At 42.0% G+C, this 23,447-nt stretch overlaps 1 protein-coding gene across 1 annotated transcript in view; it reads left to right on the forward strand.

Annotated features, from left to right (window-relative positions):
• The window catches only part of LOC145393706 (uncharacterized), a 35,136-nt gene extending 32,715 nt beyond the window's left edge, over positions 1–2,421 (forward strand). The window contains exon 10 of the mRNA XM_080267753.1: positions 2,259–2,421. Within this exon, the coding sequence (XP_080123879.1) occupies positions 2,259–2,421 (163 nt within the window). The remainder of the gene's footprint in view (positions 1–2,258) is intronic.
• The last annotated feature ends 21,026 nt before the right edge of the window (positions 2,422–23,447 follow it).

The raw sequence follows: 23,447 nt of genomic DNA on the forward strand, positions 1-23,447 counted from the left end.
TGAGAGACAGACAAATGAGGACAGTAATAATGGACAGGATGTCTGGATGGAGGTAGGTAACAAGTGGAGTCCCACAGGGCTTGGTGTTAGTGCCAGTAATGTTCCTGATTTATGTAAACAATGTGGTTGATGGAATGAACAATTATATAAGTCTGTTTGCTGATGATGCAAGGATCTTGAGGAGAGTAGAAGTTGAGGAAGACTGTAAAATACTGTAGGAGGACCTGGATAAGATTCATCATTGGAGCCGGACGTCTATCTATCTATCTATTGCCAGATGCCTCAATCCCGTTTGGGGTGGCCACAAACAAATCGCCTCCAAGTCGCCCTGTCCCCCGCCATTTCACTGCCCTGCTCCCAGCTCACACCCCCCTCTCTCATATACCTCTCCACCCCATCCCTCCATCTCATCCTCGGCCTCCCCCTCCCTCTTTCCCCCTCCACCTCACTCACATACACTCTCTTCGTCAGTCTTTCACCCTCCATCCTCTCCACATGGCCAAACCACCTCAGTGTATTCCTCATAACGCTTCCTATCACATCCACATCCACACCACAACGCTCCTTTATATCCTCATTCGTCAGCCTGTCTCTCCACGTGACTCCACAGGCTCCTCTTAAATAACTCATTTCCACTGCTCTCACTCTTGACTTGTGTCCTTCCAACAATGTCCAAGCTTCACTTCCGTACGTTAGAGTTGGTATCACAATACTGTCATGCAGTAACTTTTTCACTTCCATGCTCACTTCCCTGTTTCTTATCACTGCTTTCAAGGAACCAGCAACCTTTCTTCCCTGCTGTACCCTTTCAAGCACTTCACCCTCCAAACCTCCATCCTTACTCATCACACTACCCAAATACTTAAACGTACTCACATTTTCCAATTCCTCACCATCTAAACTCGCTATACATTCACTAACTTCACCTCTTTCAAAGACCATCACTTTACTCTTCCCTACATTCACCTTTAGGTTCCGTTTCTTAGCCGGACGTGGGGAATGAAATTCAACGCACAAAAATGTAAAACATTGGAAATGGATAAAAGTACCAAGAGGCCATCACTGTCCTATTTGATGAGTAATGAATCAATCACAAAAGCAAGCTAAGAGAAAAATTAGGGAGTGCTCATCCAGGATAGTTTGTCACCAGAAAAACACATTAACAAGATAGCTAGAGAGACATAATCTCTTGACTAACATAAAAGTAGCAATTAATTATATAGATGAGATGACAATGAAAAAATTGATAGTGGCCAAGATCTGCACCAGGTTGGAATATGCAGCAGTAGTGTGGTCCCCACACAAAAAGAAGGATATAAACAAGACTGAGAGAATATAGAGAACAGCAACCAAGATGGTTCCTAGCCTGGCAGATCTGTCGTACAGAGAGAGGCTGGATAAGTTGGATCTGCCTTCCTTAGAAGGAGAGAGAGAGGGGCGACATGATTGCAGTGTTCAGGGCCATGATGGAAGCAGACAAAACTGACAGAAAAGATCTGTTTGTATAGGATGGGAGAGCAACATGAGGACACAGAGTGAAACTGAGAAAGCCAAAGTTTTTTTTTTTTTTTCCCTAATGTGTTCGACTCCGGGCATAGGCTTCACAGCCTGTTCCCAAGGCCCAGTAGTCCTCCTACATACTATACACCTCTACATGTCACCTTTTCAGCACTAACACCCACCATCCATAATGAATACATGCTATACAGGACTGGTGTATTGGTATTAGTGGAGATATTTTTACAACATGTTGGAGGGTCTCGTGGTAGATCAGTAACGTCCAATTTTTTGAAATTCAAATCCTTAAACTGTTCCCTGCCCCGGCGGGGATTTGAACCTGGGTCCGGTAGGACTGCAGGCTACCTCTCTACCAACTGAGTCACCACCTCCCCCAAAGCTGCTTGAGGGATATCAAGAAATATAGTTTTCCATATAGATGCATAGACCTGTGGAATAGTCTGGACAAAGAGATTGTCCAGTCTACAAACATAAATGAGTTCAAAGCAAAATCTGACTGACTGAGAAACAGAGACGGGACCCCACGAGCATAGCTTATTTCCTGTGTATCACAACTAGGTAAATACACACACACACACTTTCTTGTACCATACTGTGGTTTTTCACGGATGCATTTGATAATCAATAGAATTGATCTATTAATCAGTATTGCCTCAATACTGCACATCTTCATATTACTGTACCACAAAATAGTACATCAACTTTATCTAGCCTACCTAACTCAGTGTCAACCCCCACAGGTACTCTGCCCCGGCTCCAGCACCTCATGCACCAAAAAATGAACCCACCAACAACACATTCCGCTCCCGCCCCACCCCACTACTGCTGTCCTACCAACCCAAGAATAATGAGGACAGCCCTGTTCCACCCCGTGCCAGGACAGAGACTGCCTCCTACTTCTGAGGGAGGAATGAAGGAACTGTACTTGTGCTGCAATTTGTCTAGTTGCTTTTCATTACATATTTTTTTCCATTATTTTTTTTATTTTTTTTTTATTTTTTATCTCCGAGGACAGAAGCAAAGGCAGGTACACACACACCGCCAAGTCACACATGTACACACTTTCAATCTGTTTTGCCATACTTGTGTTACTGCCTCATACATACAAATCAGCCTACCTTCTCACTCTCTTCAAATAGTGAAACAGTCGTATCACACTCCTTAACAAATTCTAGTTCTGCTCCTCCTTGTCCTTGTGTCACACGAAGTCATTCATTATTTATCTTGACCTCTCTGATGCCTACCCTGGGTTTTCCAGTTCTGTCTTCTCATCCATCCTCTCATTTCCCATCCTGCCCTTTCACCCTTTCTGTGCTGCCTTCCCTGAAAATTGTTCTCTCCTTTTCCATCCTTTCATGCATCCTCTCTTTCTGTCCTACCCTCTCTTTGTCCACCGTGCCTTCTCTAATGCCCATCTTCTCTTTCCATCCTGTTTTTTCATGCAATCCTCTCTTTTGCCCTATCCTGTCCCCCCCCCCCCTTTTTTTCTGCTATTTCATTCACCCACATACTCTTCCTTCTTACCCCATCCTGCCTTACCCATTCACCTAGTCTCTCCCTCTCTACCCTGCCTTCTCTCCCAGTCTTACCTTTTATCATCCTGTCATGTTTTCTCACTCAGATACTGTACATCTTTCCCCTTGCATCAGAGTAGTTTGGTTGAGCTTACATTGTTAAGACTCTCAATCTGACTATCTTATTGTGACTCTACAGTAAAAGTCAGGTACTGTTTTGTACCAATGTTTACAATGGCCAATCATTTACCATCTTGCTGTGACTCTATAATTCAGGTATTCTTTTGTACCAATGTTTCCTGTACACCAGGTAACCATTTACTATGCTGGATGGTAACCACATAACCAAATTATGGTGCCTGGTGGTTTAGTGGGTGATTAAGGTGCTCCACTCGGATTGAGATGGTGCAGGTTTATATCCAAGGGGTGGTTGGGGTTTATTGCTCTTGTAATGTCACTCACGGATGAGTGAGACTGGTTACTCTCATCTTAAATGTCAGGACCAATTTGCCTATCCCCAGGTTCCTATGCTCCTCATGGGACGACATAGGATTGGATGATTGATGGATGAATATACTCTGGCCAATCATTTCTTTTTTCCCAAGCAGTCTGCTTGCTCTTTGGTCTTGTTTGTCATTATAATACTGTACTTTGTACGTTCAGTACAGTCGAGCATTTCCGTAGTGTAAATAGGTTAGGTATTCTGTACTGTTAGTTAACTTATTATTAGCTTGTACTCAATAATAAACATGTGAATGCACCACTCCCATTATACACCATCAAACAAACAACCATATGGAAATATGGTATTAGCACAAGAAATTAAATCTGCCTTTAAAAAATTCAGGCAAAAACAATTACTGTAATACAAATGAAATATACAGCTCAGCTAATACGACAATGTAAATAAAAAGGTACACCACAGTATCTGAACACACTTGGTAAAAAACCAAAGTACCACACACAAACTCATTTACAGGAAAAATTTGGAAGAGTTAGTGGTTTGTGAGTATATCTGCACCAAGAGCTGTATTATCCATGTTCATATTGGTTATACATTTCTTATACATCAATTGTGGCTGCAATGTTCAGCTGTGTGTAATACATAACTGCATGTTAACTTATTACTATAGCTGGACCTCTACTGTTAAGTACACTATAGTAGTGTTTTGTATGTGGTACCAAAAATGTTGCATATGAAACCAATGTGTTTTATTCCTAGCTAACAACCTCGTTTAAAACAGTTATTGTTATGATGGGCCAGTACTACAATACCTAACTCTTTAATTAAAGAGCTGTGAGGTACTGTATATCTAAAACTGAAATTTACACCATATGAGCATTATATACCTGTCATGTGAGTACTGTACAGTATAGGTCAATCAGTAATATGCAAAGTGAATTTGGTCCAAAGTATTACCTGCTATAAGCCATGAACAACTAAATAAAAAAGACAGACAAACATAAACTACACTGCTATAATGATATCAATGGTGGACTTAATGATGAAGTTAGGGTCACTGCTAATATCAGTGAGTGAAATTAAGAAAAAAAAAAAAATCTTAGTAAATGTGCAACATATAGGATAACACATAAAGCAAGAACTATATCACAAAAACTACAGTATTTGCTTAATATTAATGAACCTTAGTACACACACAGAATAAGGGCAAAAAGATCAGAAATAGCAATAAAATATTAGAGAGCACTGGAAAACTACAAGGCACGCAAAAGTACTGGATGCAAAAAATGTAGAAAACAAAGACAAGAGGGACACCTACTCAAGGGCGTTAAGCCAAGGTTCAGGCCACAAGTTATGCATACTTTACATCCATGTGCTGAAAAGACCATCTTGCAGTGGCAATAATAAAATATATATCAAAATGAGAAGACTAACAAAGACCTGCCATATCACTAGGGTATCTTCCTTGAGCTGTGTAGTCATTTGGTAGTAAGAAAGATCAAAATATAAGATATAATAGGGAAGAGGTTTCTACCATCTCCAGCACAATATATCTTCTTGAAAAAAAAATAAATAAAAAAATAAAAAAAATAATAATACTAGTGAGTTTAACTGAAACTGATTCTACTGTATCCCCCCTTACTACAATAGGTTCCCCCTAAGATAAATAAATCATCTGGGATTGCCAAGAACATACCGTACCTGAAATGCACTGTGCTAAGATAATAGTTGTTTCTAACCCCTTCATCATGAAAACTCCTGTAAGATGAGAAAAAAAAAAAAAGAAATATATTTAGTAGTTGCAAAAATAAAGTAACCAGAGACTAAAGCAGTAAGGAATGAACAGACATACCATTTTCCTATGACAAAGGTCTGCTAAAATAAGTAAAATCATCTATGCAGAAGCAAGGATAAAATCATCTGACAACAAAATAATCAAAGGGTTAATGGACATAGTTTCTGTCTCCTTCACTCTGATAGGTCTTAACTTAGCTGAATAGAATCAAATAACAGTAGAAAGAATAAAATTAGAGACATCAAAATACTGAAGAGGTTAATGGAGACTGATCAAAACCCCTTCACTACACCACTTCCCATAAACTTGGAAAATCTATCTACCGGTATCTATAAATATATAAATTTATTATATACTGTGTATATATATATATATATATATATATATATATATATATATATATATATATATCCAGTGGGAGCGCTCACCATCCACTCACTCGATGTAGTGCTGCTCTTGGGTGTCTGCCCTTTCCTCTCCTCTCTCCATTCCTTTCATCCTCTTCTGTCTTTCTTTACTTCATTCTTTCCTCATCCTTCTGCCTACGGGTGACTTTCCACTCCCTCTTTTGTCTTTCTTTCCTTCATTCTTTCATTTTCCTTCTGCCTATGGGTGACTCTACACTAAGTGACAAGCCTAATGGTTTCCTGTACACCAGGAAACCATTTACTACGCTGGGTGGTAACCATATAACCAAATTATGACGTCTGGTGGATTTTAGTGGGTACAGTAATTACAGCACTCCAATCGGCTTGAGCCGGTGAAGGTTTATATCCAAGGGGTGGTTGGGGTTATTGCTCATGCAATGCCACTCAGGGAAGAGTGAGGCTGGTCACTCTCATCTTAAATGTCAGGACCGAATTGCCCAGCCCCGGGCTTCTACGCTCCTCACGGGGAGCTCCTAATGAGGAGCGTAGGTGCCCGGGGCTAGGCAGTTGGTCTCGACATTTACGATGAGAGTGACCAGCCTCACTCATCCCTGAGTGGCATTACATGAGCAATAAACCCCAACCACCCCTTGGATATAAACCTTCACCAGCTCAATCTGACTGGAGTGCAATAATTACCCACTAAACCACTAGATGCCAAAATCTGGTTATATGGTTACCACCCAGAATAGTAAATGGTTTCCTTGTGTACAGGAAACCATTTGGCTTGTCACTCAGTGTAGAGTCACCCACAGGCAGAAGGACAAGGAAAGAATGAAGGATAGAAAGACCGGAGAGGATGGAAGGAAAGAAGGATGGAAGAGAGGAAAGTGCAGACACCCGAGAGCAGCAATACATCGAGTGAACGGATGGTGAGCGCCCCCACCTATCACTATATATATATATATATATATATATATATACAGTATGTGCTATATATATATATATATATATATATATATATATATATACAGTATGTGCTATATATATATATATATATATTGTTACGGTGGCGTCAGCCCGGGGCTATTACAAAAAAGACAAGAAGTCAGCCTTAGATGATCGGCCTCTACTGCGTTGCAAAAATAACGCAGACCCCGGGCACTGACACTCCGCAAACTAGAGAAAAACTGCGCAACGGAAAGGTACTTACTTAAGAACGCAACACTCTGTACTTTGATAATAAAACGGAACAGCCTACCTATAGATCTAGCCTACTATCGTCACTACCGGAAGTAATACCGCCCGAGACAGTATACAGGAACACCTCCCACTTACTTCCGGTGGTGACGACTTTCTACTTAACCCGTGTCCAAGGGGGAACGCAGTTAATAGCTCACAATGGTTCTCACTAGCCTTGAGCAAAGAGATGGGATTAACTGTGTAGGGGTTAGGGGTGTGTGTGTGTGTATGTACGTGTGTTGGGGAACGTTAACAAAGGCAGCGAGAGACTACGGTGAGCTAGACTGGCCCTCCAAAGACAACAAGGTCACAAAAACAAATAAAATATCTACTTCCCTCAGTCAGCAACAAAAAGAATAAAAATAAACTTAAATGAAAACACCAGCTCGGCAGAAAAAAAATGACTGGGGAGAGAGAGAGTGTGCACACACGCACGATACGGAAGCTAGCTGGGAAGAGACTGCCCCTGATCAAGGCTCGCGCACGGCCAAGCGCGAACGCATGAATCAAATTAATTAATAAGAACTTATATTCGTGCCCCTCTCTCTCTCTATACAATGAATTGGTACTTCTAATGCAAGCAAAACATCATTAAATATACTGGTAGCTCACATAAGACAATCAAAATAATCAAATGCATACTCAGCATGGTCTAAAATAAAATTGCCCTCAGTGGCAGGAACGAAAGAAACAAAAGAACTTGTAACACTCGCTAATGTAAACTCCGCGAATGACACGGATACATACTGCATAATCCCCCTAGCCCAGCTGTAACGGCTGCATCCGTGGGAACGGAAAAGCGGACAGCCTAACACGCCCTTCCCCAAGGGAAAATTTTGAGCCCTGGATCAAAATTTTCGAATCAAGACCCTGACCCCTCCCTGGATAAACAATCAGCAATTACGTTATCAATCCCCTTAATATGCCTAACTTCTAAATTGTACTCTTGCAAAAGCAAACTCCAGCGGGTCAAACGCTGGTTCTTAAATTTAAACTTGTTCAAAAACTGCAGGGGATGATGGTCTGAATAAATCTTGATCACAGGGCCAAAAGGGGGCAGGTAGACAGCAAAGTGTTGCAGGGCCAGGATAATCGCTAATAACTCCTGCTCTATGACGGAATAGTTCTTCTGGGCTCTATTAAACTTCTTTGAGAAGTATGATATGGGATGTTCAACCTGGCCCTCATCTGGCTGCATCAACACTGCTCCTACCCCTACTCGGCTAGCATCAACTGCCAGCACAAAAGGTTTGTCAAAATCTGGTGCACGCAATATAGGGTGGTGGCACAGCAGAGACTTAACCGTAATAAAAGCTTGCTCACACTCGGCTGTCCACTGCCACTTCTTATCCTTGCGCAATAAGTCAGTAAGAGGGGCAAGCACTGTGGAGTAATTCCCAATGAATCTTCGGTAATAGCCGATCATGCCCAAAAATCGCTGGAGGGCACGGCGACACTGGGGTGCTGCAAAGTTGGAAATGGCATCCACCTTAGCCCGAGGTGGAGCCACTTGCCCATGTCCCACAACAAATCCAAGGTACTGGACCTTAGCACGAACGAACTCGCACTTGTCTAAGTTGACTACTAAGCCAGCTTCCTCCAACCGCTTAATGAGCATTTCCACATGATCAAGGTGCTCCTCCCACTTGGTGTCATACACAATGACATCATCGATGTAAACGACACAATTGGGTATGCCATCCACCACTTTATCCATAAGCCTCTGGAAAGTGGCTGGAGCATTCTTCAATCCATAAGGCATCACCTGGCACTGATATACTGCACCACTGACAACAAAGCTAGCCACTTGTTTAGCCCGTTCCGTCAGCGGGACCTGCCAGTATCCTTTTACTAAGTCAAGTTTGGTGATATAAGTGGCATTTCCCACCTTGTCCACGGAGTCATCGACCCGAGGTAAAGGATAAGCATCGGTCTTAGACAGTGAATTAACTTTCCGGAAGTCCACACACAACCTAACCTTCCCATCTGGCTTCGGCTGCAAGGTAACTGGTGAACTCCACTCACTGAAACTCCTCTTGATCAATCCATGGTCCAACATATACTTGATCTCATTATCGAGAGCTTTCTGTCTGATAGGGTTGATGCGGTAGGGAGCTAATTTTACAGGCTTACTATCCCCAACGTCAATGTCATGAGTAGCCCAAGTTGTCAATCCCGGTGAATCTCCAAAAACTTTCGGATGTTTCCATAATCTGTTGCACAGCTCTTCTCGCTTTACTGGATCAAGGTGTCGCAATTTCTCCACCAGAGCTGCATAACCATTGCCCTCCCATAGGTCAGCTGGTAACATCTCACCACGACTAAGCACTTCCTCCTGCTCCTCCAACTCACTACCAACCACCAAAACTACAGGAGCGCTCTTATCCCTGGTTCCCTCAACGTCCACTCCAAAATCACCTTCCAGGGACTGTGGCTGTAACCCTGGTCCACTACTCACATCACCGGCACCAACAGCTCCCTCCACAGCACGTTCCTTTGATGCCACGTCCTCCTTTCCCCGTCCTTCACATCCCAGGTGAGAGACATCAGCAGTCATCCCACAATGAGAATCAACTGGGCGGTAGTATGGCTTCAACATATTAATGTGGCACAACTGAGTACTCTTCCGCCTATCTGGGGTAACAATTAGATAGTCAAGTTCCCCAACTCTCTTCTTCACAATATAAGGACCACTGAATCTAGCCGCCAGAGGTTTTCCTTGCATGGGCAGCAGTGCCAAAACTTCATCTCCTTGCTTAAACTCACGACTTCTGACCTTCTTATCGTAATGAGCCTTCATTTTCGCTTGAGCCCCGATTAGATGGTCACGGGCAAGCTCTAAAGCGCAATGCAGTCTCTCCCGAGTGCGGCAGACATAGTCAAGCATGGATTCCTGGTTGCCAGATTTGTTGTTACTCCAGGCCTCTCGCACCACATCCAAGGGACCACGAACTCTGTGCCCAAACACTAACTCATTGGGTGAAAACCCTAACGACTCAGTTGGTACCTCTCTCACTGCAAACATAACAAAGGGTACCACTAGGTCCCAATCCTTTCCACTATCATAGCAGAAGGTGCGCAGCATTGTCTTTAAGGTCTGATGATGCCTCTCCAGGGCACCTTGTGACTGCGGATGGTAGGCACTGGACAAAATATGTTTGATGCCCAACTCTGTCATTGTCTGCTTAAACAAATTAGATGTAAAATTTACTCCGCGGTCTGACTGCAACTCCTTGGGCAGGCCAAAATGAGTAAAGAACAGGATAAGTTGCTTGACTACTGACTTCGCCTGCATGCTTCTGATTGGTATAGCCTCTGGGTATCGCGTTGTAACATCCATTATGGTTAACAAATACTTGTTTCCAGCAGAAGTAGGAGGTAAAGGGCCTACAATATCAATGATTACCCGGGTAAACGGAGGTTCAACTGCAGGAATGGGAGTCAAAGGGGCCACAGGAAGAACTTGATTAGGCTTGCCCACTATCTGACACGTGTGACAGCTCTTGATGTACGCAGCAACTTGTCCCGGCATACTTGGCCACCAAAAGTTATATCTTAAGCGCTGCACTGTCTTTCTGTTTCCCAAGTGACCTGCTAAAGGTCCCTCATGTGCTAACTGTATTAACGGCACCCTATACTGCACAGGCACCACCACCTGCACTAACTCACCCACTCCTCCACCCATCGTGGCGCCAGTGGGCGTCCATCGGCGATGTAAAACATTGTCTTTAATCAGGAACTCCTCCTTACCACACTCCATACTTCTTTCTTCCCCTACTCGAGCAAACAAGGGCTTTAATGTTACATCCTCCTGTTGCTTCACCCTCAATTCTGCTGACCCAACACCCGCCAGCTCTACTGAGGACTGAGATAAGGGACTGGTCGGGACACTGGATTGCGAAGGGCAATCAATCTCAGCGTCACCTCTAATACACTCGACAGGGGGAGGAATGTCAGATTCCACACTGACATCATCACCTCTACCCTCAACAGAGGCACTCTGTTCCTCAGGCGCGTTTGACGGTGGTCCTGCATCCCCGCAGTCGACCCCAGCGTCCTGAAATTCTTTTAATTCAGTCGGTGGGCTGGGTTCAGTCTCCACACAGACACACTCAGCACCACCTCTAGTGTCCTGAGTGGGAAGTGGGGCGGCACCCATGCACGCATTCCCACTCTCCTCACCCACCACAGCAACACTCTGCTCACTAGGTTCCTCCATTGGTGGCCCTGCCTCATCACAGTCGACCCCAAGAACCTGTGACTTCACCAGTTCTTCCTCCCGGGCTGCAACCTGTGCCATAGATCGTGTAATTGCACAGACCGGGAACATGGCTTCCACTTCTGCATCAACTTCAATACCAATTTCTGGGGCGTCAAAACACTTCTCTGCCACAACAACTGGTGGGGGAAGAGATGGAAATACTTTCTCTCCAGCCAGGTCGTTCCCCAGCAGAAAATCAACCCCCTCTAGTGGCATTACATCAGCAACAGCTACTTGAGCTGCAGCCTGAACAATGGGGCAATCGAGTTCCACATGAACATAATCATAGTATTCATCTGAGTTCATGCCTCTACACAGCACATACTTCCCTGAGTTTACAGGCCCTCCAGTCACGTTTCTGCACACAGACTGTTGTGCACAAGTATCACGAGCCATAGTAACTGGATAACTGATCCCATGAATTTTCACTGTGCCGTGACATATAAAAGGTTTACACCAGTCTAGGGACGATTTCTGAGGCAGTTCATCCGGAGGTGGCGTAGCATGTTGGGTAACCTTTTCAGCCTGAGCTGGCAGCGAGCACAGCCGGCTGCACTCCAGCTTTCCACAGACTTCTCCTTCACCGTTACCACTCTCCCAACTCCTCTCGTTCACCTGACTCGAACCTACAATTAGTGCCACTGGTTTGGCATTTTGGGAGGCCTTCCACTTAGGGCAGTTAGGCTTGATGTGCCCACTCTGTTTGCAAAAGTAACAAACTAGCTTCGAACTGGATACAGGGCTCTTTCTCCCTGAATTCTTTTTCTCCTCTGTACTTCCCTTGGACTGATTCACGGGAGATTTATCCCAGGCAGGGCCACTCACAGTCCTCTCCCTGGAATACTGAAAATTAGCATACTTGACCCCCATACTCCGCAAGGCAAACACCCGGTCATCAGCCCACGTCGCTGCTTCCTTCACGGTCTTGAATCTCTTCTCCCTAATTTTAACACCAATTTCTTTGTCAGCCATGTTGGTAAAATGTTCCATCAAAAGCAGTTCACGCACCTCGTTATACGAAGTGGCGCTCTCACTCAGCAACCACTCGTCTAACCTCTCCTCCAGATACCTAGCGTAGGCCATATAGGTGTCAGCAGGCCTTTTCCGAGCACCACGGAACAACAACCGATAAGCCTCTGGTCTAAGTTCATATGCCTTCAGGATGGCTGTTTTATCTATCTATCTATCTATTGCCAGACGCCTCAATCCCGTTTGGGGTGGCCACAAACAAATCGCCTCCAAGTCGCCCTGTCCCCCGCCATTTCACTGCCCTGCTCCCAACTCACACCCCCCTCTCTCATATACCTCTCCACCCCATCCCTCCATCTCATCCTCGGCCTCCCCCTCCCTCTTCCCCCCTCCACCTCACTCACATACACTCTCTTCGTCAGTCTTTCGCCCTCCATCCTCTCCACATGGCCAAACCACCTCAGTGTGTTCCTCATAACGCTTCCTATCACATCCACATCCACACCACAACGCTCCTTTATATCCTCATTCGTCAGCCTGTCTCTCCACGTGACTCCACAGGCTCCTCTTAAATAACTCATTTCCACTGCTCTCACTCTTGACTTGTGTCCTTCCAACAATGTCCAAGCTTCACTTCCGTACGTTAGAGTTGGTATCACAATACTGTCATGTAGTAACTTTTTCACTTCCATGCTCACTTCCCTGTTTTCTTATCACTGCTTTCAAGGAACCAGCAACCTTTCTTCCCTGCTGTACCCTTTCAAGCACTTCACACTCCAAACCTCCATCCTTACTCATCACACTACCCAAATACTTAAACGTACTCACATTTTCCAATTCCTCACCATCTAACCTTGCTGTACATTCACTAACTTCACCTCTCTCAAAGACCATCACTTTACTCTTCCCTACATTCACCTTTAGGTTCCGTTTCTTACACACTCTCTCAAACTCATCCACCAAGCCTCGCAGCTCCCCTTCGTCTTCACTCAACAACACAGTATCATCTGCAAACAACAGTACAGGGAGTTTCCAAACACTATCCTCTCTCACCAGGGCCACTCCAACATCCACTACCCTACCTTGTACCTCTTTTATTACCCCATCCATGTACAGATTGAACAACCATGGAGACATGACACATCCTTGTTTCAAACCAACTTTCATCATAATCATCTACATCCTCAGGGCTCAACCCATTATACACTTCCAAGGCTTTTCCCTTCAGCACATTAGATACCAACCCCACCCAGCGCTGCCTTGGCCACTCAAACTCCCTAGCCTTCTTCTCAAACCTGACAAACCATTCTGTCACCTTCAACTCATCAAATGCTGGCACTAATTTTAGACTCCTTGAGAACCAACTCTCCCTATCCTCTGCACGGCCTGAGGTTTGGGTATCTGAAGTTGGTCTATTAGCAGTCACCTCCAAGCGAGTCTTCTCCAGCTCAAATCGCATTTTTTCACGCTGCAACTCCATCTCCTCTCTTGCACGCTGCATCTCCATCTCCCTCTCTTCTTTTGCACGCTGCATCTCCATCTTTTTCAACTCCAACTGCAACTGAGCCTCCGGTGACAAGACTCCAGGGTATATGGGAGTGGAATGAACAACTCCAGGGAAAGCACTAGACATACCTGGGGGAACTGCTCTAAACTGGCTCGGCGGCATCATAGATGGTAATAGTGGGGTAGCGAAACGAGGCAACTCAGCACCATAGTCAAACTCAGGGCTCACACGGGGAGTACCTTTGCTATGTGCCTCTTGTTGTTCCATATCCACAGGTGACTCAGCACGTACGCGATCTGGTGTAGACACGCGTGACTCCATGGCGACAAATCAATGGCAGTACTCAATAATGAAATACTAATGCTGACTGAGAAACTACAAACACATCAACTTCACCTCAAAGCACAGAGAACGCCAAGGTAACGATATCCTAGCAAGAAGAAGGCACTGTTAGGATATCCTGATGCGAGGTCGCTACTGTTACGGTGGCGCCAGCCCGGGGCTATTACAAAAAAGACAAGAAGTCAGCCTTAGATGATCGGCCTCCACTGCGTTGCAAAAATAACGCAGACCCCGGCACTGACACTCCGCAAACTAGAGAAAAACTGCGCAACGGAAAGGTACTTACTTAAGAACGCAACACTCTGTACTTTGATAATAAAACGGAACAGCCTACCTATAGATCTAGCCTACTATCGTCACTACCGGAAGTAATACCGCCCGAGACAGTATACAGGAACACCTCCCACTTACTTCCGGTGGTGACGACTTTCTACTTAACCCGTGTCCAAGGGGGAACGCAGTTAATAGCTCACGATGGTTCTCACTAGCCTTGAGCAAAGAGATGGGATTAACTGTGTAGGGGTTAGGGGTGTGTGTGTGTATGTACGTGTGTTGGGGAACGTTAACAAAGGCAGCGAGAGACTACGGTGAGCTAGACTGGCCCTCCAAAGACAACAAGGTCACAAAAACAAATAAAATATCTACTTCCCTCAGTCAGCAACAAAAAGAATAAAAATAAACTTAAATGAAAACGCCAGCTCGGCAGAAAAAAAATGACTGGGGAGAGAGAGAGTGTGCACACACGCACGATACGGAAGCTAGCTGGGAAGAGACTGCCCCTGATCAAGGCTCGCGCACGGCCAAGCGCGAACGCATGAATCAAATTAATTAATAAGAACTTATATTCGTGCCCCTCTCTCTCTCTATACAATGAATTGGTACTTCTAATGCAAGCAAAACATCATTAAATATACTGGTAGCTCACATAAGACAATCAAAATAATCAAATGCATACTCAGCATGGTATAAAATAAAATTGCCCTAAGTGGCAGGAACGAAAGAAACAAAAGAACTTGTAACACTCGCTAATGTAAACTCCGCGAATGACACGGATACATACTGCATAATCCCCCTAGCCCAGCTGTAACGGCTGCATCCGTGGGAACGGAAAGGCGGACAGCGTAACAATATATATATATATATATATATATATATATAATACAGTAAAAGTCCTGTAATCCGAATGGCAGGGTCTTTCAAACTACTGTATTTTTTCAGACTACTGGGTGGGACCTCTGAAAACATTAGAAATATGTACATGATCATTAAATAAACATTTAAAATGATATGGGTTATTGTCTTACTCACTGGAAATGCATAGAAGTGTAGCTGAATAGCTGCAGGCAGGTACATCCAAGCCCAAGAGCATGCCCAAGCCAGATAAATCCATAAAGCACAGAGAATAAAATCCACTTGATTCACTTAGTTTTCACTCAAATCACTCAACAGTAACTTACAGTTATTCACTTAATTTTCACTCAATTCACTTAAATTTATTACTGCACTCAAAATTATCCTATCACTACTGTTTTCTTTAAAACTACAGTGGTCTAAAAATTTCAGAGTACTGGGATATTCGGATTACTGGTGATCAGATTAAAGGACTTTTATTGTATACTAAAAAAAAAAATGCAAAACTCAGTGGGTTAACTCTAAGGCTTGATGTGCAATAATACTGCAGTCAGATGTAAAACTAGAATTTATCCAATATCATAAATACACAGAAGTACAACTATGTAAATATCATTCAATTTATAATACACACTTCTATTTAAAAATATATCATTCATCATTATCATCAGCATCATAACCCATTTCCCCTTACTACTAAGGGATGGGTACAATCTGGAAGAGGAACAGGAAGAGGTTCAGATCCTACATAACTGAGACATCTACTATGTCTAAATACTATGTATAAAATGATGAACACAATTATTATAATCATCATCAAGAAAAATACATCCTTATATTCTCCCCCCCCCCCAAATAAAAAAACTGTCTCCAGAACTGTATCATATTACTCTGCACCCGTTCTGAATATAACTTTTGATGTACTGTGCTGATTTTATTTCAAGAACGCACTGCAAAAGTAATAAACATTGAGGAAGAATGAGTGAAACTAAAATACACCACTGATTAACTGCCGCCAGCATGATTCTGGCCCCCATATGACATGTTCTAATACTGTGATTATTCCTTACTTTCACATTATGAGACCACAAAATGGTATTACTATCCCTAGAGATCACTATACTGCAATAAGTCAAATTATAACCTACCTCATGGCTAAAAAAACACATACAACTGGATGACAGAAGTTCACCAACCACTGCCACACCTGAATAATTAGGAAGAGAAATGCTCAGATTATTGATATTTCCGGGCTGCATATGAACTATTTCATGTTATTTAAAAAAATAATAATAAAATTCTATAACAGAACTGAATTATATGACCTTTATAAGTATCTGCATGCCATGATTAACCCCCACCACATTAATTAGAGTGTGGACATAACCTGACACACACCAGTGTTGTTCAACCTATAAAACCACAACTTATTCTGATGTTAATTCAGTTTGAGTCACAAAGACTATGCCTTAAACTCATGCCAGCAAAACCCACACTCTTGCTGATGCTGTGCAAGTTGTGGCCACATAAGCATAACTCACACTTACTGCCACAGTACACACCAAACAGTTTCACAGTGTGGCCCTTGAATCCCTGATTCTGAGTGTCAATAGCAAAATATTTCATCATCAGCAGCATCTAAGGACAGTTTTCCATGTCTGGATTGTAATGATGATATATTCTGCAACTGACAATCTGAACTATGTACAGGTAAAAGAATGCCCAATAATGCTCTTCAACTGTGAATGAAAAATGCATGAAGAACACAAATAAGTACTTTAACTATTCTTTTAATGTGCATTTTTATTAATTTGGTCCCTAGCTTCTTTAAAATGTAAGCTTCTTTTAATATACACGTTACAACTAACAGTTCCAACATAAAGTAATTACGTTGTGATTCAAACACATACTGCATGCCTGGAAATATAAAATCACCTATAATAGTTTGCACTTATACAAGGTATATGAAAATTATGTATCCAGTTTGAACACCAATTTCCATTTAATGTTAATCCCTCACTACAGTGACATATTTTTACATTTTAATTCTTGCTACCCCCAGACAGTTTTATTCATTTTAGGAAAGCCATCCCAAACTGAAGGGGTTAAGGGAAGTTACATATAACCTCGCTCTCATGAGTTGAATAACATTTTCCAGAGATGGTAAGAATTAACTTAACACTGTCCAGAGGTGGTAAGAATTAATTTTAAAATATGTTACCTTGGCACTTAACACAGAGAGACTGCAATTTTAGGAAACGTTAACTTCTTCAATCCACTGATATATACAAACTGTATTCCTTCCACCAGACAATACTACTCAGTTTTGAAAAGTCTTTTCAAACAAAAGGAGTTTCATGTAGCTCTCATTAACCCTTTCACTACTGGAAGTCTGATCAACATTGAATGAAGTCATCTGGTGGTCATCAGAGTAATTTTTTTTTTTTTTTTTTTAACATCAGAACAGAGGAAGGAAAAACAAATGAGTAAAAAAAATTAATAAACTACGTCACTGGGCTGAAGAGGACTGAGTACAATAGCACATATGAGTGAAAGCCTGACAAGTACAGTCATACTAATCCTTTCCACACTTTCTTCTACTTCTCTACATTATCATTTCAGCATGACTTCTTCTTGTTACCAATGGATGACTTTATTTAGCTTAGGCCAGACCTCAAGCTATGAAGGAATTAACAAATGCTACATTCTTACAGGCTTCTGGTCTTTGGTTCCTCCTTCCTTGCTTCAAAAAAAAAAAAAAAAAAAAAAAAAAAAAAAAAAAAACATAAATTAAGAGCTCTCTGGCAGTATGAAGAATAAGTACAAAATACATCATTGTGTGTTGAGAATTAGTTCCTTCGACCTTCATTTATTTATTTATTTTTTCTGTGACCTATGGCTCATCTGGCTGTGAACCTACTAGAATGCAGGCTGAAGTTGCCCTTTTCCTGCAGTCCACCTTTCTTATTTCAGGTCATAAGGAGGAAATGGAGGGATATATAACTACGAAGCAGATCTATCCAGTTATAATCATGCCACCACATGAAGGCATCCAACTTCAGCACCTTCTTATGTTCTATTTAATACCAGAAAAAAATTTTCAGATTAGTAGAAACCCCTCTTTGTGAATGGGATGATGACAGTTATATCTATCCCATCTAGTAGTTCAATACCAAAGTCCAACCATGGTGCCTGCAATAAAAACATTCTCTCTCTTGCCACTCATTACTACATTCTCCTGCATTTAAATACAGCTTAAAATTAACCACAGGAAATGCAAGAATAAATATATTCCATTATTCTACTTTACCATCATATTTTATACATCCACTCTCATAAATCACATTTTGCATTTATTGAATCACTGCTCTGAAATAATTGGTACTGCGTAATGTACATAAGAGAGATATACCAAGTTTCCTTAAATATATAACTGACTAACTCATTAAATACTACACTCTAATAATTATAATTAAAGCATCATTTGTTACTCCTGAAAGAAAAATAATTATTATAATCAATTTAACACAAATAAATAAGACACACACACAGAGGAAAGGCAAAAATACAGAAGCATAATTATAAAAAGCAATATAAGTCTTCACAAAATATATAAGAAAAATAGGGCATGATAAACCTGCAAGTGTCTACACTTTCATAAAATATAGTGTACTGTATACTGTATTAAAACAGGTACATATGAATAACATAGGCAACGGTAATGGCAAGACTTTCAGCTCTGAAAATCTTAACATCTCATTGTTCCAAGATCACTTACAAATAAACTTCCATGGTGGTCAAAACCTTCTTCTACAAAATCTAAGTAATTTATCATAGTGAACACATAAAAGCTAATAACTTCATAGGCAAAAGAATATACTTTAAAGGTAAGCTAAAAATCAATTTGCTAAACCCCCCACATTGCTACACACACACACACACATGCAGATAGACATTCATATCCTTACACATTCCAACATTAATGCAAGCTACACCAATTACTTCTAATATATCCCTGTTAGAGGTCCAATAAAAAATAAACTATATGCAATCTAACCCTATTACCTGTATGGTTGGCATTAAGACCCTATGAGCTCCAAGTTACCAAGGACACTGCCGGCCATATCCTCCTCGACAAAGACACCTAGGACACTGCAGGATGTGAGTGAGGTCTGGACTAGGCAGGATAGCAGGTTGAGGTTGCAGGAGAGGCGGTGTAGTGACGAAAGTTCTGATGAGTTCTTCACAAAAAAGAACATTTGTTTCTCTCTGAAACATGACGTACACAAGATATCACTATCACTGTCATCACAATCATCATCATCCTGACCCCTCTTCCCACCTGAAGATGAGGTGAGAAAGACAAATATTCAAATTATATTCTTGGTAAAGTAATTAGGATGATCAAGAAGGAATTGGCACACATGCGCAGAATATAAACTGGAGAAAAGATTACAATGTACTAAAGAACTGTACTTAAACTCAGGTGAGGTTTTGTTGAACATGTCACAACTATTCCACACCTGTTGGAAATGGTTGTCAGGCAAAGTATTCATAAACAAAACACACCACAATCACCTGCTAAAACACGACATATAAATACTGCATCGCACTTCATGAAAAAAAATGGTTTATACTTCCAATATAGTAAAACTTATTAAAATGAATAGGCTTATACAGTACAGTATAATTATACTGTATATATATTATAATGTCACAAAGAGGACTTATAATAAATATGATACACTATTCTGTGACCCATCTTGTTCACCCAAATTCTAAAATAATAACTGCACACTATGGTTTACTTCCATTCTCTCTAATCATCCTCGTCAGTTTTTTGAAGTCCACTCATTCTCACCATTCAGCTAAGTCATAGGTAAATTATACAATAGTTCTCAGAGAGCTCATCTTGGATATCAATGGAGCAAAAGCAACTATGATACAGTCATTACTCGTTTTACGATGGGGTTACGTCAGGTCATACCTTATCCTATACCGATTTTATCATAAATTGGTACATTGAAACCCATTATAAAAGGGGGGGTTATGTCAACTCAACTTCCCAAAGTCACCTGACCAAGACTGAACCATAAATGACAACCCACCTTCATTCATTCCTCTGTTGGTCCAAGTCGTCTCCCCCAAGGCTGGGGGACAGCCTGTGCTTACATGCACTAGTGGTCAGCCTCTGAGTCAGACAGGAACAGGTTAGGTGGAGGGGAATCTGGTCCATACCTGCACCAACCTTAGCACTGGGACCCATTCCTGACCAACCATAGCACTGAGGCCTACACTGGCACTGACCTTACCACTGAGCACACAAATCCACAGTGCTGTACTGTAGTACGATGTTTGGCTGAGAGGTGACGATAACAGGGGCACACATGAACAAGTTGAAAAGACAGGGCTTTGAACGGGTGGCAGGACCTAAACCATAACAATGCCTGCACGCCGGGGCTGCCATTTTGCCTGAGACAAGCTACGGTCACCTTGCATATGCCTGGCGCTTTCCAATGGCAAAATCATTATAGCGGGAAATATATTGTAAATCGAATTTTGGGGTGGAACTTTTCAATTATCGTTGTAGTGAATTATTGTAAAGCGAATCATCGTAAAATCAGTAATGACTGTATATAAATAGCTTACGAGAAAAAATTAAAAAGTCACAGTAAAGTACAAATATTTCACTGCCTTACTCAAAGGACATTTATTTCATACTACACTAGTAAAAATGACCTCTTAAGCACCTGCCTAAAGCCATATTACAACTATACATGGACCTGGTGGTAACTACAGCTTACCCTCTGTCTTCCCAGTCCTGTGTACAATTCTCATACTTCCCTGATGCCACAATCATCTTTCGGTAGAGGCCAAGTCCTGCAAACATCACCTGCAGAAGATGAGGCAAAAGATATTAATATAAATAATCCTTTTATTCCTATATTATTCCCACCTGACTCCCCAATAACCCAAACTTACAGTACAATACACAATTAATTACCGAGGCATACACATAATATTTTACTGCTGAATAGGACAGAAATGTTAAATCAAGCATCGTCAGGATAACGAGAAGTAAACTCCAAACCACCAGTGACTGTGTACGGTCAACAGTATTTTGTCCCATGCCTTATAACCTTGTTTTTGCATTTTTACAATTCTATAATTTCACTGCCTAACTGATCCAGGTTGAAACGACGGGACATTACATCACCAGACTTCAGAGATACCAGACAGTATATCCATCCATCCATCCACCATCCAATCCTACGTTGCTCCACGAAGACCATAGAAGCCTGGGGCTAGGCAGCTGGTCCTGACATTTAAGATGAGAGTGACCAGCCTCACTCATCCCTGAGTGGCATTACATGAGCCATAAATCCCAACCGCCACATTCTGGATATAAACCTTCACCGGCTCAATCCGATTGGAGCACAATAATTACCCACTCAACCACCAGGCACCAAAATTTGGTTACCGGGTATATGGTTACCACCCAGCATAGTAAATGGTTTCCTGGTGTACAGGAAACCATTTGGCTTGTCACTCAGTGTAGAGTCACCCACGGGCAGAAGGAAGAGGAAAGAATGAAGGAATGAAAGACAGAAGAGGGAGTGTAAAGTCACCTGTAGGAAGAAAGACGAGGAAAGACTGAAGGAAAGAAAGACAGAAGAGGATGGAAGGAAAGAAGGATGAAGGAGAGGAAAGGGCAGACACCCGAGAGCAGCACTACATACTTCATTGTCTAAGCAATAATGGTAGCATACTCAAAGTTTTCAAAACTTATGTATGGATACAAACACTTAATCTGGGAATATCTGTACAGCATGGTGGGATGAAGAGGAAAAGAGGAAGAAGTGGTTAGAGTAGTTACAGAACAGGGGTTCAATTGAAATAAGAATTGAATATATTGAGAGCAATAAGCACATAAAGAGACTAGTGAAGAGGAACAAGGAGGTAAATGATGAAATATGAAGAAAAATTAATGCGAACTACTTCAAAAATTGGAAGTTATTCTGGACTGATGTGCAGAAATGTAGAAGTGATAGCGGTAAGTGATGTGAAAATGTGAAGGACGTAAGTGGTAGATTATTAACCCATGAGGGTGAAGTAAGGACCAGATGGAAAGATTATATTGAATGCCAGATGAATGGGAACAGAGAGAGCAGAATGGCTGCAAACATGATTGGTTTGGGGGATGTGCAGAGAAGGAATGCAATGACTGGAAATGTGACACTTGCACAGTTGAAGAATGCTGTGAAGCAGCTGAAATATGGGAGAGCAGCTGGGGTTGATGAGGTGAATGCAGAGATGATTAAGTGTAGTGGAGAGAGCGGAATGAAGTGTTTGTTGGAGATAAATAAGAGAGCATGGATAAGTGAAACTTTGCCAGCAGTGTGGAAAAAGGCTGTGACTGTATCCTTTTACAAAAATACAAGGCAAGCAAAGAGAGTGCAAAAATTATCGTGGCATAAGTTTATTGAGTGTTGTAGGGAAGGTATATGGAAGAATTATTATAGAGAAAGTAAGAGAGATATCAGATGTCGTAGTGAGTGATGAACAGGGTAGCTTTAGGAGTGGCAGAGGATGTATGGATCATATATTTGCAGTGAGACAGATAGTGAAGAAGGCTTGTGAGATGGACTATAAGGTGTTTAAGGCATTTATGGATCTGGAAAAAGCATACGACAAAGCAGACAGAAAAGGATTGTGGAAGGTTTTGCGTACGTACAGTGTAGATGGTATGCTTCTAGGTGCCGTCAACAGTTATGATGATGGTAGTGAGGCAAGTGTACAGGTAAATGGGCATCTTACTGAATGGTTCACGATCAACGTGGGCATGCGACAAGGTTGTGTGATGTCCCCATGGTTGTTCAATATTTACAAGAATGAGGTGACGACAAAAGTAAAAACACGAGTAATGGAGAGAGGGATGGCACTGGTAATGAATGGTGATGGATGGAATATCTTAAATTTGTTGTATGCTGATGATGTAGTGCTACTTGCAAATATCGGACAAGAGCCCAATTGGTAGACTAGTTCAGAGTTTTGCTAATGTCTGTGGGTGTTTTGCCTTGAGAGTAAATGTAGAAAAGAGTAAAATGATGGTAATCAAGAGAAAAGGTGACTCCCAAGGTGATGTTACAGTGAATGGAGAGAGACTAGAATTGGTGAGAGAGTTCAAATACCTGGGTACAATGACAGAAAAGTGAGGAAAATGTGCAAAAGAAATGGAAAGTAGAGTGGCACAAAGAAGGTATGTAGCTGGTACTATGAAGACCTTGGTAAGAAACAAAGGCTTGAGTGTTGCAGCTGCGCGAGGCTTACATGAAG

Source organism: Coenobita brevimanus, chromosome 25, assembly GCF_032717465.1.
Source record: "Coenobita brevimanus isolate Jiangsu-jjx chromosome 25, ASM3271746v2, whole genome shotgun sequence".
Taxonomy (NCBI): Eukaryota; Metazoa; Arthropoda; class Malacostraca; order Decapoda; family Coenobitidae; genus Coenobita; species Coenobita brevimanus.